General features: G+C 33.8%; 1 protein-coding gene across 3 annotated transcripts; it reads left to right on the top strand.

Moving 5' to 3' along the window:
* The first annotated feature begins 779 nt into the window (after positions 1–779).
* LOC109185621 (squamous cell carcinoma antigen recognized by T-cells 3) lies at positions 780–11,738 on the top strand. Of its 3 annotated transcripts, none has more exons than XR_002054999.1 (17): positions 780–1,100; positions 1,313–1,446; positions 2,269–2,326; positions 3,901–4,116; positions 4,312–4,587; positions 5,520–5,654; positions 5,735–5,860; positions 6,512–6,556; positions 7,202–7,309; positions 7,539–7,681; positions 7,776–7,899; positions 8,770–8,844; positions 9,387–9,758; positions 9,835–9,927; positions 10,851–11,010; positions 11,230–11,594; positions 11,625–11,738. XR_002054999.1 is itself a non-coding variant. In XM_019335576.1 (16 exons), exons 1-16 carry the CDS (start codon positions 861–863, stop codon positions 11,484–11,486), a joined length of 2,562 nt encoding a protein of 853 aa, XP_019191121.1. In that variant the 5' UTR covers positions 780–860; the 3' UTR covers positions 11,487–11,610. The 3 variants fall into 3 exon arrangements, 1 of the variants encoding a protein (XP_019191121.1); XR_002055000.1 differs by having other exon boundaries at positions 781–1,100; positions 11,233–11,594; XM_019335576.1 differs by lacking the exon at positions 11,625–11,738 and having other exon boundaries at positions 11,230–11,610.
* Positions 11,739–15,649: the final 3,911 nt, after the last annotated feature.

Below are 15,649 nucleotides of genomic sequence, written 5' to 3' on the forward strand. Positions count from 1 at the left end.
TGGGCTCTTATTAGTATAGTAGATAGTAGATAATAAGTGTGAATGAAAGTTATATCCCTAATTTATGTCCCTTTTTTCCATTAAGTTTTTTTGTACATTATGCTATAAAGGTTGTACATTAAAATATTTTGGACAAACATACCCCTACCGTTATAACTTCCGTTATCTTTTCCACTATTGTTACCATGCACATGCATCCACCATATATTTTCTTATCTTCTTCATTAATAATAATATATACACATTAAATATTTGAGTTATATGTTAATTATTACATAAATATAAACATCAAATTTTGTAAAAATGATTTACATTATTATTATTTAGAATAATTTAAATATCTAAAATCTAAATAAATTTAAAATTTTAATATAATGTATTAATATTGGGCACCTATTTTTTGCGCATCGCACATAAAAAATACGGAGTACTAGTTATTATTATAAGCATCTTGTTAAATTTTGAATTATGAAAAAAAGACTTACAATTTACACCTTTTAATTTATATGAGGGCATTTAAGTAATTGATGTAGTATACATTAAAATATATCCTTCAACCAAACAAGTTAATGTTACATTCCTATAACTTTAATCAAACACATCATGTAATCTTACATTCTCAAAATCTCATAATCTTATTACCTGGGTAATATGAGATTCGGTGAACCAAACGATCCGGGAGTATCTTACAAGATAGATCATGGTTTATGATGAAACAATTCTTGAAAGTGAGGATGACCAATTGCGCGGTGAAATGACGTGGCTTGGATTCACTTAATAGTGTTTTTGGTGCCATTTTTTGCCCCTCTGCAGTGTGTCTGTAAGCTGGTTTGCGACTCTGCGGCGCACCCCCAAAAACCATGGCGGAAACCCCGACTGAAACCCTAGATTCCTCTCCCCAAGCACCTCAAATCTCCGAAGATGCTACCGAGGATAACGAAGACCAACTCATGACCGATGCCCCTAACTCGAACAAGGTGCCCCGGTCCGACTCCGACACAGAGTCTGACTCTGATGACGACGCTAAACAGAATCTCGAAATTCAAGCTCTCGAAACTGAGCTCTCCAGCAACCCCTCTAATTACGATGCTCATGTCCAAGTATTCCTACTATCTCTCTACATAATTTTATGCATATATGTGCGACAACTAATTGGATATTCGTGTTCATAAGGAGATACACTTCAATCTACTACTAACAATCTTAGTTGTGGAAATGGACATGCATTTACCAAAATATGATAAATTAGTAATTTATTTTCACTGGTGAATGTTATTCTATATGCCATAAGGGCTTGTTGTGGTCTGTGCAGTATATTAAATCCCTGAGGAAGCAGGGAGACATAGAGAAGCTAAGAATAGCTAGGGAAGCTATGAGTGCCATATTTCCACTGAGTTCCGAGATGTGGAAGGAGTGGATTAAAGATGAGATGTCTCTTAGCTCTGGGTATTGCTTCTTCATTGAACTAGGTGTATTTTTATTAAATAACTTGAATGATTTTATTTGCTACATTTCCTTGTCTTTTGATAATGTGCTAGCCATTCAATTCATAATGTGTGTGGGATCTTTTGGAAGTGTAAGGAAGTAGAATAATACAAGTACGGATGATGGCGGGATTCACTAGGCAGGGCCTGTTGCCTGTAGGAAAGTGAAAAAATGGAATCAGAAAGAGATCAGTCCTGCAATTTAAAGAAATCTTTCTATTATGTTTTTCTCTTATGGAGTAAAATTGTGTTCCTCTAGTTCTTTTTTAAAACCATCAATGTTGCAATCCATTTTTAAAAAATTTTATTTTGAGGTGGCTATAAAGATTTGATTGCAAAAGAGATTTTGAAAGCAACACAAGAAGCCTGATGGAGTTTACCCTTTCTTTAGTGAAGCTATTTGAACCAATCTTCTATTAAAATAGTTCAATCTTAGGGGTAATCATTGGTTAACAACTCATTAAACTGATATAGGCATCATTTTTAATAATCTGTTGTGAAGTTTCACCATGTTATTAGAGTGCCTGTTGGTGCAAATAAGTGAACTGGGGGTATTTTTGTCTTCTTCACTGTTATATTTTTTCTTTGATTGTTTTCATTTTTTTTTTGTTTTATTTAATTTATTTACTCAATATATCAAACGCATGGAGGAAAAAATGAATGAGTATACCATGATTTTATCTTTTTTTTTTTTGTTTTTGTTTTTTTTTTTTGTTTTTTTGTTTTTTTGTTTGGTTTTTATGTAGTGTACTCACTTTCTCTTTTCATTTTCTTTTACCTCCAGACCTGAGGCTTTCCCTGCTATTGAAAAGTTATATGAGCGTGGAGTGTCTGATTATCTGGTTAGTTGTACTATTTATGTCAATGTTGCCATTTTTTCTCACATAAGAATACATTGTTCAAGGGAGTACGTTGGATGAATTGTGGAAGAATGCAGAGATCTTCTCATGTGTTAAATTATGATCTAATTAGCAGGATTTATATGCTTAATATTTTATAAAGGGGAAATGACTTTTTTAGCCCCTCAATCTATAATGGTAAACTCAGTCCTTTAATTATAAGGGTTACCCCATTTAGTCCCTGAATTGTTCCCGTAGTGGCCATTTTAGCCCCACATCTCAGGTATACATTAAAATCTAATGTTGATGTAAGGGAAAATCTGGAAAATTCATTTGCTTATCCCAACACACAAGTCATATAAGTATATAATTCAATATGAAGTATGTTGTGAGTATTTGCGCTACACAAAAATGTCGAAGAAAATATTATTATAGTAATAAAAAGCTGGATTCTCCACTATTGGAAAAGTTCTTGCGGTAATTGCACGAGGCATTCTACTCTCATCAATCCAAATGGTGCGGTGGTGCCCATGGATTCACCTTAATCTACTCCCTTCTCCATTTCCTAGATTTTATTACCTTTAAGATTTTATCATAGAATTTTCTGACCAGTGCGGCTATGGCCTGCCCGACAACTCCCAACCTGAATCCAATCATCTAAATTCCAAAAAAACCATTCTTTCATCCTCCTTTTTTCTTGTATTGAACAACAATGGAAAAATGTCCTGGACCTCTAGCGTAGCAGACGCTAAGAATGTTTGTACCGCTTAGGGAAAATTCTAAATATTACGCATTTTTTTCTTGTGTGGATTCCATCCATTGGCTCCCTTTTCTCCCCAACATCCGGCTTCTCAGCCACACCAATTTGAATCATGGTATTTGAATACAATTTGTTGTAGTTGAAGTTGTAACCATTTCTTGCATATGAATGTAATATATATTATTTTTCTTCTTTGTCTTCTCTATAATTTCATGTAAATGTATTTTCAAATTTGCCCGTATATCAATATTAGATTTAATATACATTAGGTGAGGGACTAAAATGGTCACTATGCGAACAATTCAGGGACTAAATGAGGTCACCCTAATAATTAAAGGACCGAGTTTACCATTAGGCACAATTGAGGGTCTAAAAAGGCCATTTTCCCTTTTATAAAGATTTCAATGGACCTTCTCTCCCTTAAAGCTAGCAATACAAATATTTTACCCTTGAATATAATTGGTTAACATTGAGGTGATGGTAACTAGAGTGTACACAGATAAGAACAAAACCTTTTAGTATGAATGTATGATCCTTGCCATTATTTCCTGGCCAGTAACTGGTCTTCACTGTTTGCTCTCGGTATTGAAATCTTCGGTTTCTCTGGCCGCAGTGATTGGGTTAAAGGAAATGATAAAGGAAAAACCTTAGTTTAATGAAACAAAACAAAATTTTAAGTTTCAGACAGTTTTAAAGATACCAATTATCAAACTCTAATGCAAGTTCTGTATAATTTTTAAGGCCCTTAGCTCACTCAAAATTTATTCTACTTAAAAAAAAAAAATTAAAACTAAGCTTAACTTCTCTCTCTCTGCAGTCTGTGGTTTTATGGTGTGACTACTTAAATTATGTTCAAGAGCATGACCCATCAGTTAGTTCATGTTCTATAGATGGTATATCAAAGGCAAGAAATCTCTTTGAGCGTGCCCTTACTGCCGCTGGTTTGCATGTTGCTGAAGGTGGCCGGATATGGGAATTATACAGGGACTTTGAACAAGCCATTCTCATCACAATTGATGGAACTGATCACGAGGTGTGTCCGCTTGCCTTGATGTATTTTCATCATTGCCTCTTGTTTTTGACACAATTGTGATGAGAACCATACATGTCCTGCGCTTTTGCTACAACCTGTTTGAACTATAGCATGCCCTTGTTGATTCTTTGTTATTATTTTCTTAATCCATAGTATGCTGACCAATTCCATAATGCTTATTTCATCTTATGGCAGACAAGGGAGAAGCAGATCCAACGAATTAGAAATTTGTTTCATCGACAGCTGTCTGTTCCCCTTGCTGACCTGAAAACAACTCTTATTGCATACAAGGCTTGGGAAGTAGAACAGGGAGGTAATATTGATGTCAACTCCAGTGGCTTGGATGGACTTTCTCCACAGGTGGTATCTGCATATCAAAAAGCTCTAGAGATGTTGAATGCTCGACTTGACCTTGAGGATCTAATATCCAATAAGGATGCAACTGAGACAGATAGACTTCAACAGTTCATGGTCTGCACCATTTTTCTTTTGCTGCTTACCAATCTCATTTTGGGAATAAAGGAGTATTAAAGGCAATTTAGAAATTTTGATACTACTTGAGATCTTAATAATCTGGTTAAAACTCTTCTTTTTTGGTTCATCTTATTTTTAGGTACGTGGATTATTATGTGTGCATTAATTCCATCGTTAGTATGCCACGTTTACTATTACATGTATTGCTTTTGAACATATGATCTGAAAGTTGCTGTTTTTGTTTGTTATTGTCATGAATATGCAATTCATTGCATGTTACTGTTCAATTGCTCATCATTATTATGACTTTATCATTTCTTTTTTGTGTTGTTTTGCTTTGACATAGAGTGCCAAAGTGAAGGGTAGAACATGGCACTTTGAACCAATATAACATGCTGGACATGAAGTCAATACTTTGGATTTGGTTGCTATAATCTCATTATTATTATTATTATTTTATTATTATTATTATTATTATTATTATTATTATTATTATTATTATTATTATTATTATTATTATTATTATTAATGGTTTAGCTGTTTTTACATTTGAATGTGCAGCTAGCATTATTTTATTTAATTTAATATTGGCAGAGTATTTCTTCATTTCCCTACCAGATGAGCTTCATTTTCCATTCATTTCTACTTGATTTTCTAAACTAATGTGCCAAGTCTCATTAATCTCTAGTTTATAGACCTTAAAAACAAACTGAGATTGACATATTCTTCCTAAGGCATTTGCTTGAAAGTTTTTATGTTGAAAGATTCATATAACAACTATGTGGAATGATCACAATTTGCATTGAAGATCTGAACTTTACCTTATTTCTGTAGAACAGTGCTTGATTAATAATTGTTAACTCAAATTGTGACCCACAAGATTTTGAAATTACTCATTTAAAGTATTCATGTTTGACCTTTTGTTGCAGTCTTATTTAAAATTTGAGCAGTCATCTGGGGACCCAGCTAGGGTGCAGATATTGTATGAACGGGCTGTAGCCGACTTTCCAATTTCTAGTGATCTCTGGCTTGACTATACTCTCTACATGGGAAAAACCTTGAAGGTACCCTCTCTCCCCTCTCCCTTCACTTCCCTGTTTAATTATAATGGCTAAGGTTCAAAATGAGGACTTTTTTGTTTCAGACTTCCAGGATTGTGAGAGACATTCATCATAGGGCCACGCGGAACTGTCCCTGGTCTGCAGAATTGTGGACTCGTTACCTACTATGTCTTGAACGTAGTCGTGCTTCTGAGGATGAACTATCCACTGTATGCTCTAGTCTTGAAACTACACTGCTTTGCCTCACAGCTGTGACTTGTGTTCTCCATAATCTATATCTTGCTACACATAGTCAAAGCTATTAGACGTGTTTTACTCTTTTAAACTACTTGAATCTAAGCCTCTGTCTTGTTAAATATTTCAATGTGTTTCAAGTAGAAGAATAGCTGTTTGATGTTTGCCATTTGTTTTGTTTATATACCTCCTTGGAGTTCCTTCTCAAATTTAATTACCATGTTTATTCCTCAAATGATAATATATTATTATATCATAATCAGATCTTAATTTCATAGATTATGTGGTCATGTTTGTTCTCATTCTAGAATGTTGGACAAGTTATTTTTTGTTGTTTTTTTTTGTTTTTTTGTTTTTGTTTTTTTTGTTTTTTTGTTTTTTATTTTTTATTTTTTATTTTTGAAAGTCAAACTGGATTCATTAGCAAACCAAATCAGTGGCAATTGCATCCTGAATGAGGTTATATTATATTCTTTCTGAAAATCTCGAAATTTGTATTTCCATGAACTATGAATTGGTTTTAGTGACAATTTTGCACTTTGTTGAATGCACTCATTGTTTGTAATCTTGATGGCTAGAGTAATCTGTTTCTTATATTTTTCTTCTTTTTTTTTTTTGTTGTCCAGGTTTTTGAGAAGTCACTTCAATGCACCTTCTTAAGCATTGAAGAGGTAGATGCATTTCTCTCTTTGGTTGATTATTGTTTCACTACTACTGATGCTGTGGGTGGCCAAAATCATGAAAATTGATTTTGTTATGTTTCGCTGATCATATGTTATAGATTGTTACGAAAGTAAAGAGAGGATATCTAAATATGCTGTCGTATGCTGTCTTATACTGTCTCATTGAAAAGAGAATACAAAGCTCTATAAATAGGTGCTAGAAGACTACGAATAGGAAACAAGTTTCCATATGTCTACTTACCTAAATCCCTAAGAGTGCCTAATCTATAGAGATTCCATATATCAAATATATATTCCATAACATAGATTATATGAGTGTGATTGTGGAAAATGTAGGATATGGCATGGGAAGATGTGACAACCTTTTTTCTTCTGACCCTTCCCCCCACCCCAATGGGTTTGGTCACTCCTCAAAGAAATTAAATATATGCTGCATTCTTCTATTGCAAGGACTTTATATATCCATTGCAGCAAAGTGCACTAATTTGGGGTGGCCGATGGGGAGTTTGTATACTTTGTTTATACATTTTAAATCCTTGTGTTTCTCTTGAAAATGATGTTTTAACTTAATTACATGCTTGCATTAATAAGCCTCTGTCTTCCTAAAATTGATAACTGGTGTTCCTGTTGCAGTATCTAGAAGTTTTTCTCACAAGAGTTGATAGCTTAAGACGGAGAATGTCTTCATCTCAAGGAGTGGGGAGTGGCTTGGATTATGCAATGATACGGGACACCTTTCAGGTCTAATTGCCTTTTCTTTTATTCCCATGGATGGTGTTTTAGGTAGGATGCTTTTGAAAACTTATGCTTTTGTGTTGACGATGCATCAAAAAGAGCTAAATGAACATCATCCTTTACCCTTGGCCCAACAAGTGATTGGAATTGATCAGCTTTACTTACAAAGAAACGAAAATCAATCAACTTTCTTATTGTGTTCTATTATAAGGTTGGTGTGTATATTTTATTCCAGCGTGCATCAGACTATTTGTCCCCACATCTGAAGAATACAGAAAAGTTAATACGAATGTATAGTTACTGGGCCCATTTAGAGGCAAATCTGCGGAAAGATTTAATTGCTGCTCGTGGTGTTTGGGAAAGCTTACTTAAAATCTGGTAATATTATATTTCTTCTTGCCAGTTGAAATCTTTGCATTATTTTTATGTTTTGTCTTTAATGTTCTAACTACCACCTTGCTGTTTGTTGCAGTGGATCTATGCTAGAAGCCTGGCAAGGCTATATATCTATGGAGATCAAGATGGGTCACATAAATGAAGCCAGATCCCTGTACAAAAGATGTTATAGCAAAAAATTCCCAGGGACAGGCTCGGAGGTAAATCCCCACACAGCATAATGTGATAATATTTTATAAATGTCGTTAGTTTGTCATGCATTTTACATTTGTATTGAAGTCATTTCTGTGTCATGTTTTTATTTTTTTTATGGGAGTATGATATATTCCCTCTGCTTACTTATAATGTTCTGCTCATCTTTACATATTCCATAAATTATAATTAAATGTGGAAATTTGTGTGCATTAGTAATAAGTATTTTTTATTGATCCTTTGATTGCAGGAAATAATGAATTATGGAAATAAAACTCTAATTTCTCTAATTATTTTTACACTCTTAATGATATAAGTTTGTTACCTGATGAGTTGCTCATTAATCTGAATGTGTGGAAATAATAATCTGAAGCTGTAGGTATGCAGTGAAGTATTCCCTGGCATTGACCAAATGTCCAAGCTGATTAAACTGTGTTTCGTAAAAAAGAAATTGAGCACTTGAAAGTGATGTGCCTTATTATTGGAGTCCAGAAAACTTTTAAAACAATTCTAGTTCTGTTATTTACCATTTATCTTTTGTGCATTTCTGGTTATGAATAAGAGCATTCTATAACTCCCTTGGATTCTCTTTGAGATGTATATTGTAAATGCCTGTTTTATGCTGCTTCAGTGCAGTGACGGGGGGAAAATGAATTTGAATTGATAATGATGGCTATAAATTCTAGACCTTGAACTCTGAATCCATCTTAATTTTCTGTATTCTATGTATGTGTTTTGTGCATTTCATGCTATGGCTGTGTATATGAATTCACAGTTTTAGGTTTACTAGATAATGTTTTTGTTTTTGGATGAAATGAATGTGAATTTCATCTTGAATTAGATGATATCTTCTTCTTCTAAAAAACAGAATCATTCAGGACATATGCCATTCTTGGGTGCGCTTTGAGAGAGAATGTGGTTCCCTTGAAGACTTTGATCTTGCGGTACAAAAGGTAACAAGTATAATATCAGCTTTCTGTTATCTGATTGACATAATAAGTAGCACACATTATCTGTATCACCAAGTGGCATACATTATTCACTGCTTATTTCTTAGCATGTACACACAGATTTTCTTAAAGCTTGTTCCCATTCTGGCCGATGTTAAATTCAAAATCATTTTTGCTGTGCCTTTCTAAAAAACTCACTTTTGTCATAAGTCAAGGTCAAAATTTACGTTTCTTAGCAATTTTGAAAAAGTAACTGGCATTTACTTTTTCATTTGATAAATTGACATGTTGTCCAGACGGCTAAATGAAGATTGGTGAACTTGTTGAGCATATATAATATATAAACATAAATGTGCAGTCCAACTATTAGCTTAGGCTTTTAGTTGAGATAGAACACACCCTTTAATAGAGGTTTAATGATTTTACCTTCTTTTTCCTTCCATGTAAATGTTGGTATCATCAAGCCAACTTTGCTCTTTGGGGGGTGAAACAAACTTACTGGAACAAGATTTCTTATGGCTACTATGTGTCTTTAATTAAATCAGGTTACTCCTCGCCTAGAAGAACTACGACTTTTTAGGCTGCAGCAGGAGAGCAAAAATACTGGTTTATCTGCAGATCAGAGAGAGACTGCCATTGGGAGAGGAATTCATGAAAAGAGAAAACCACTTTCAGATGTAGCAGATGAACAGCCTGCAGCAAAACGTCGCAAAGAGAAAGCCAAGAATTCTAAGTCCACTGATGAAAAGGGAAAAACCCAAGCTACAGACTTGGTTGGTGCCGGTAAGATGGATGTGGTGGTAGAAGCAAGCAAACCATCAACTGCAAGCAAGAAAGAAAAGGAAGGTATTTCCACTGGAAAGCCAAAACAGTACAATGACCAGTGCACTGCATTTATCTCTAACCTTAGCTTCCAGGTGAGTTGCCTGCTTGTGTTGCTTTTTGAAGTTCTTCACTTGGTTGAGAACTAAGTGGTTAAAATTACTTGATCAGGCAAATTATGATGACCTACAGAAGTTATTCAGTGATGTTGGTGGAGTTGTTGCTATTCGAATATTAACAGACAAGTACACTGGAAAATCAAGAGTACCCTCTTCCTCTCTCACCTCCCCCCTCTCCCCTCTCTGTTTTTCAAGCGAGATCTTAAAACCCAACTCAACACTAAAAAAATGGAGAAAAGAAATTAAGAAAATACAGTTTGAGTTGGTTATGATACATTGCATGCATATGTTACTCATTTTGTATAGTGCACTCACAAGGAGAAACAATTGTTGCATGGTTACTGCAGGCAAACATGGGAAAATTTTCAAAATTTCATTTTATTGCAATTTACTCTGGACTAGCTAAAGTTGTACTGTTAACTTTGGATTATGAAGAATAAACATGTGATAATTATATGGAATGCTCTTCATTTCTCAGAGCCTTTTGGCTCTTCATTGTTAGACTTCTGAGCTATCTAATAAATAATAATACTAGGTTCCTGTATTCATCCTATTAAGGAATTAAGCATTCTATCTAATTTATCATCTACTTCTTGCTTATAAGTTAAAACATAGCTTCTGCATTTCCGGGATTAAAAGTTGACAACATAGCCACATTTCAATCCTGGAACCTGCGGGTTATGGACCTCCACACTTCTGCTATGCCACTTTGATCTACTTTATCCTCTGCTCATCTTAGCTTGCCTAAATGAATAGCCAAAATTCTCAATGAAATATGAAGAGTCTTCTATATAACCATCACTTGTTTATTCTTCATATGGAAAATAATCTTGCATGAAGTTCTCTAGGGGTGATTTGGGCTAGTGAATGGCACTGTTTGTTAGTCCAGATTGAGCAATTAGGAAACCAGTGTGCCTTGCTAGCTATGAGTTGTACAAATCTTCTGAGTACTTCCTTTATTGTGCATTTCATGTCTTTGTGACGTCTGTACCATTATGTGTGTTTGTGTATTAATCAGAGGCTTTGCATTTCATAGTTCCTAATTGTTCTTTGTCCAAACTTTTAAAGGGATTGGCCTATGTGGATTTTTGCGATGATGCACACCTTGCTGCAGCTTTGGCAAAGAATAGGCAAAAGCTGCATGGAAAAAAACTGAGCATTCTGAGGTCAGATCCTCAGCAGAACAAAAAGAGGGGAAACCTTGGGAAAGGAATGCCAACAAAACATGGTGCGCTGACAGCTGACCCCAGTTTTAATTACTCCATATGTATCTGCATATTATTCATTGATGTATTTTATGTATATATATCATTGATTTAATGTTTTTGACTTTTACTTAGCAATGATGTGTCTAAAGCTCAGGCTAGAAAATTTTACATTAACTTGAGAAGATATATATAAAATTAATGACAGACCTTCATTTTCTTTGTTTATACGCTTGTGGCAGCAGATTCTGGTGGTCAAGGTTCAAAATCAGACTCCAAGGACAGTGGTGAAGTTTCAAGACAGAGTGGAGGTGGGCCTAAAAGAGATCAGTCAGCTGATAGGCAGAAAGATGATATACAGCTGAAGGGTAGGAACATTTTTGCAATGCCAAGAGCTGTCAGCAAAAGTAAACCAAAACTGGAGAAGATAGCTGAGGAAGGAGAAGACGAGAACCCTAAATCAAATGACGAGTTCCGCAAAATGTTCCTGAAATCTTGAAATATGCCATGTGGGAAAAGGTTTGTACATTATACCCGAACCCTGTTAGTGGAGTATGAACAGAAGCAAATGCTTTAGGAAACTGACTTCTACTTGGTTTTAGTGGAGGCATTGTGTTTCTTCTTGGTTTTAGTGGAGGCATTGTGTTTCTTCTAAATCATATATCACGCCTTGTTTTCAAGCATCTTATGCTAATGCATTGGATTATTATGCTACTTTAACTGTGTTATTTTAGTATAATCTCCTTGCATATTCCAGTGGCTCTATCTTAATATGTAAGTATTTGCAAATGCATATATCTGTTGCTTACATTCCAGTCTTCTTTCTGTACTTGAGTATATGCAGATTCATATATTTCATTATTATCAAGGTCAATGGGGAATAATAATAATAATAATAATAATAATAGGGGAAAATGAAAATTTTGATCTTTCTAAATAGTCAACTCTGTCACTCGATTATATGGCGGGGGATCACCTTTGGTCTTGGAACTTGTAAGTTGTGTGTTAGGCAGGATTTATTTCAAGATGATATAAATGTTAATTTTGACTTGTAACTGTTTAAAGCTCCTAACTTTTGTAAAATTGTAAATTTTTCTCTGGGTTGCAAAAATGATCGTGTTGGGGAGTATGGTGCAAATTTGTAAAAATAATTTTATTTTAATAATAATTTGTGGCAATTGATAACTGAAGAAGGTGGTAGCGAGTAAATTAATGTAGAGTGGGAGTGGGACAGAGTTGGATAATATTGTGGTGTCCAGAGGCAGAGGAATGAGAAATGTGGTGAGATTATGCATACACAGATTGCACTAGCAACTGAACTTACGTCTAATCTGTTTGTTGGGTTGAAATGAGAGTGAGTTTTCTTACACGCCACATTAAATCTGACACATGCTAGTACACATGCACTGTATGTATTGCAAAATTGCATGAAGAAACCCAGGCCGGCCGTTTAGGAAAATAAATAAATACTCCGTAGCAACATGAGAGAGAGAGAATCGATGTCCAGTTGACCAAATGTGAGTGATTTTCAGTGCTGTCCGATCCTGCACCGCACCTCTTTTGTCTACTCTGCATTTCAGATTTCTTCAAGATACACTTTGGTCAATATCAATCCACCAAAATATTACGGACTATATATTATTTTATACCTACATTTTTTATTTTACTATCAAAACCTATTTCTCAAGCATATTCTTTTCTATAAATTATTTGTATCATAACTTGTTTGAAATAACATGCATGCATATTTGAGTTGATGTCATATATATATATATATATATAGGATCAGATGTGGTAATAGGTTGCAGGTAAAAGATGGGATTTAATCTCAACCCTTGATCTAGCCAAAATCAACAGCCCAGATTAAAGAAAACTTAAAAAAAAAACTCGGTGGCATTATGATAATTTTGCTTAAGTTCAAAACTTAAGATGCATAGTTTTATAACTTAAGGTGCGTAGTTTTATAGCTTAAGGTGCGCATGTTTAATGTTTAAAGTGCATCACTTTCTAGATGAGGTGCTTCAGTATAAAACTTAAGGTGCTTAAGTTTTAAGGTTAAGGCCAGTGTGTTGTTTTAAAGCTTAAGGTGCGTATGTTTAAAGTTTAAGGTGTGTATGTTTAAAGTTTAAGGTGCGTCACTTTTATAGTTTAAGGTGCATCAGTTTAAAACTTAAGGTACATTGTCTTATAACTTAAGGTGCGTTACTTTTCTAGTTTAAGGTGCATCAATTTAAACTTAAGGTGCATCAGTTTGAGACAGTTGATCATTTGCACGCATGTTGGCAGGAAGGTGTTTTTAATTTTTTTTTTATTTGAGCCGTTGATCTAGATTAGATCAACGGCTTAGATCTCATCTTATCTTTCACCCGGGAGACTCTTCGCACGTGAACTAATCCCTATATATATATATATATATATATATATATATATATATATATATATATATATATATATATATATATATATATATATATATATATATATATATATATATGTAATTAGAAGTTAATTTAAAAGATGGAGGGCGGGTAAGAAAATGAAAGAAAAGAAAGATAGATAGTGGGATTGTGGGTGTTGGTGTGCAGAGTTGAGATTGCATGCGGGTAAAAGCTAGCAATGAAGGAAGCAAATTAAACTAGGCATGCAAGGATGTGTAAATATGGATTGAGAGTGTTCACTTACTTTGAAGAATGAAAACAATGTATGATACACTCTCATCTCACCATTCTTTCTTTTTTACTCTCCTTGGATCACTCAACTATATAATGTTGTCCTCTCCATTTCGATCTCCTTATTCTATCTTTTTTTTTTTTTTTTTTTTTTTTTTTTCCAGCTTTTCATTCCCCTCTTTTACTCTTAACTCTCTTCTCAATTATTACTCCATCCGTCCGTGTCTGATTCGGTTAACGAGGTTTGACTAAAGTTATTTTTAATATATTTTTTCACAATATTAAGCTTAGTATTCCGTATTAATATACAAAATTTATATATTTAGAAACTACACTAAAAGTACTGTTAAACACAAAAAATCAAATTTAAAAATAAGAAAAAAATACTAAAGAAAATAAACAAAATACGACTACGGTGATTATTTATATATTTTTTTCCCCTTGAGATTGGGGATTCAATCTTTAGGGAGAAGATTTATGCGTAGTAGATTGGATAAGGTTAAATAGCATCTATACTTATGTCAATCGTTATACCATGAACAATGGTTTACACTGCACTATGGAGGGTTTGTGTTTTGTGTTATGACTTTTTGTGTCTTACGTTATGAAATTCTGTACCTTATGAGTATGGATTCTGTACCTGAAACAAATGAGTAACTGTGTCTCATGCATGTTATGAATTTGTGTCTTGTGTTTGTGAAATTTGGTGCCTATAAACACAAATTATGTACTTAATCAAATTTGAAAAATAAGTAAATATATAGCATGTGTATGTGTCTTGTGTTATGAAATTCTGTACCTTACGAGTATGAATTCTATAACTCGTCTTTTCAATCCAGCTGGGTCCATAATGCTATGCTATGTGTCTTGTGTTGTGTTATGAAATTATATACCTTACAAGTATAAATTTTGTATCTCGTTGTTTCAATATATCCATGATTCATAATGTTATATGGACCCTGATTCATGATATAAATTGCCTAATTATGTTATAATATTATTATGATTTTTGTTTCATGGCCCGGCCCGTTACACTTCGTTATAAAATTATTTCATAAATTTCATCTTTTAATGTCTCATTTCGATTTTAGAATGGAAAATCGGAAAATTATATCGTGCACTAGAGCGCTAAATGTATTGTGTGTCTTGACCTCAAAACGACATCGTTTTCATAAGTTGGGGGAGTTGAAGCGACGGATACCATTCTGTTTGTCTAATCTCGTTACAATTTTATTTTTTTGTATTTATGTATATTATGTTAAGAGTTTATGTGTATTATGTTTAGAGTTTATCTGATGCATGATATAACAATTGTGGAAAATTAATATATTTTTAATTTCTTATTCTCCCAATTAATATATTTTTAATTTCTCAATGTACTGTACAACACTGAAAAAAAAAAGCTAATAATTGTGGTTAATTTCCTTCTTCAACCCGGGACCGCCTTATCTTTATTTGTGTAAGTCAATGCATGATGTAGCTTTATAAATTAAAGATATATTCTGCTCAGAGTAACAAGGGAAACACAAAAAGTTATATTAACATATTCTCTTTTCTCCATCTTTCCCTTTCATTTACTTGCCTTCCTGGTTTCCCCCCTTTGCAATATAATTTTTTTTTTTTTTTTTTGAATATAGTATTTGTTCTATACTTTCTCAATTCTTTTTTACCCAAAAAATCAATACCTTTATCACTAAAGTTCGATTTTATGACCACCCATTTAGAATTGTAACAAATATGTCATCACACTACATAATAGTTGATATGATGAGAATATAATTGTGTTGTATTCAATGATAATGTCTGAGAGTACATGGATCGAATATATAGAGATGCTAGATAGAATCCTAGTCTAACACGAATAATATAGTCCTAGTCTAATATGAATAATATAGTTCTAATACCCATCCTCAAGCACAATGTTGGCTAGTCAAAACATTGAGCTTGTCACGGAGAGAGTTAAAACGAAGAGACGACAGAGACTTTGTGAAAA

This window comes from Ipomoea nil, unplaced genomic scaffold (genome assembly GCF_001879475.1).
Source record: "Ipomoea nil cultivar Tokyo-kokei standard unplaced genomic scaffold, Asagao_1.1 scaffold1334, whole genome shotgun sequence".
NCBI classification, from domain to species: Eukaryota; Viridiplantae; Streptophyta; class Magnoliopsida; order Solanales; family Convolvulaceae; genus Ipomoea; species Ipomoea nil.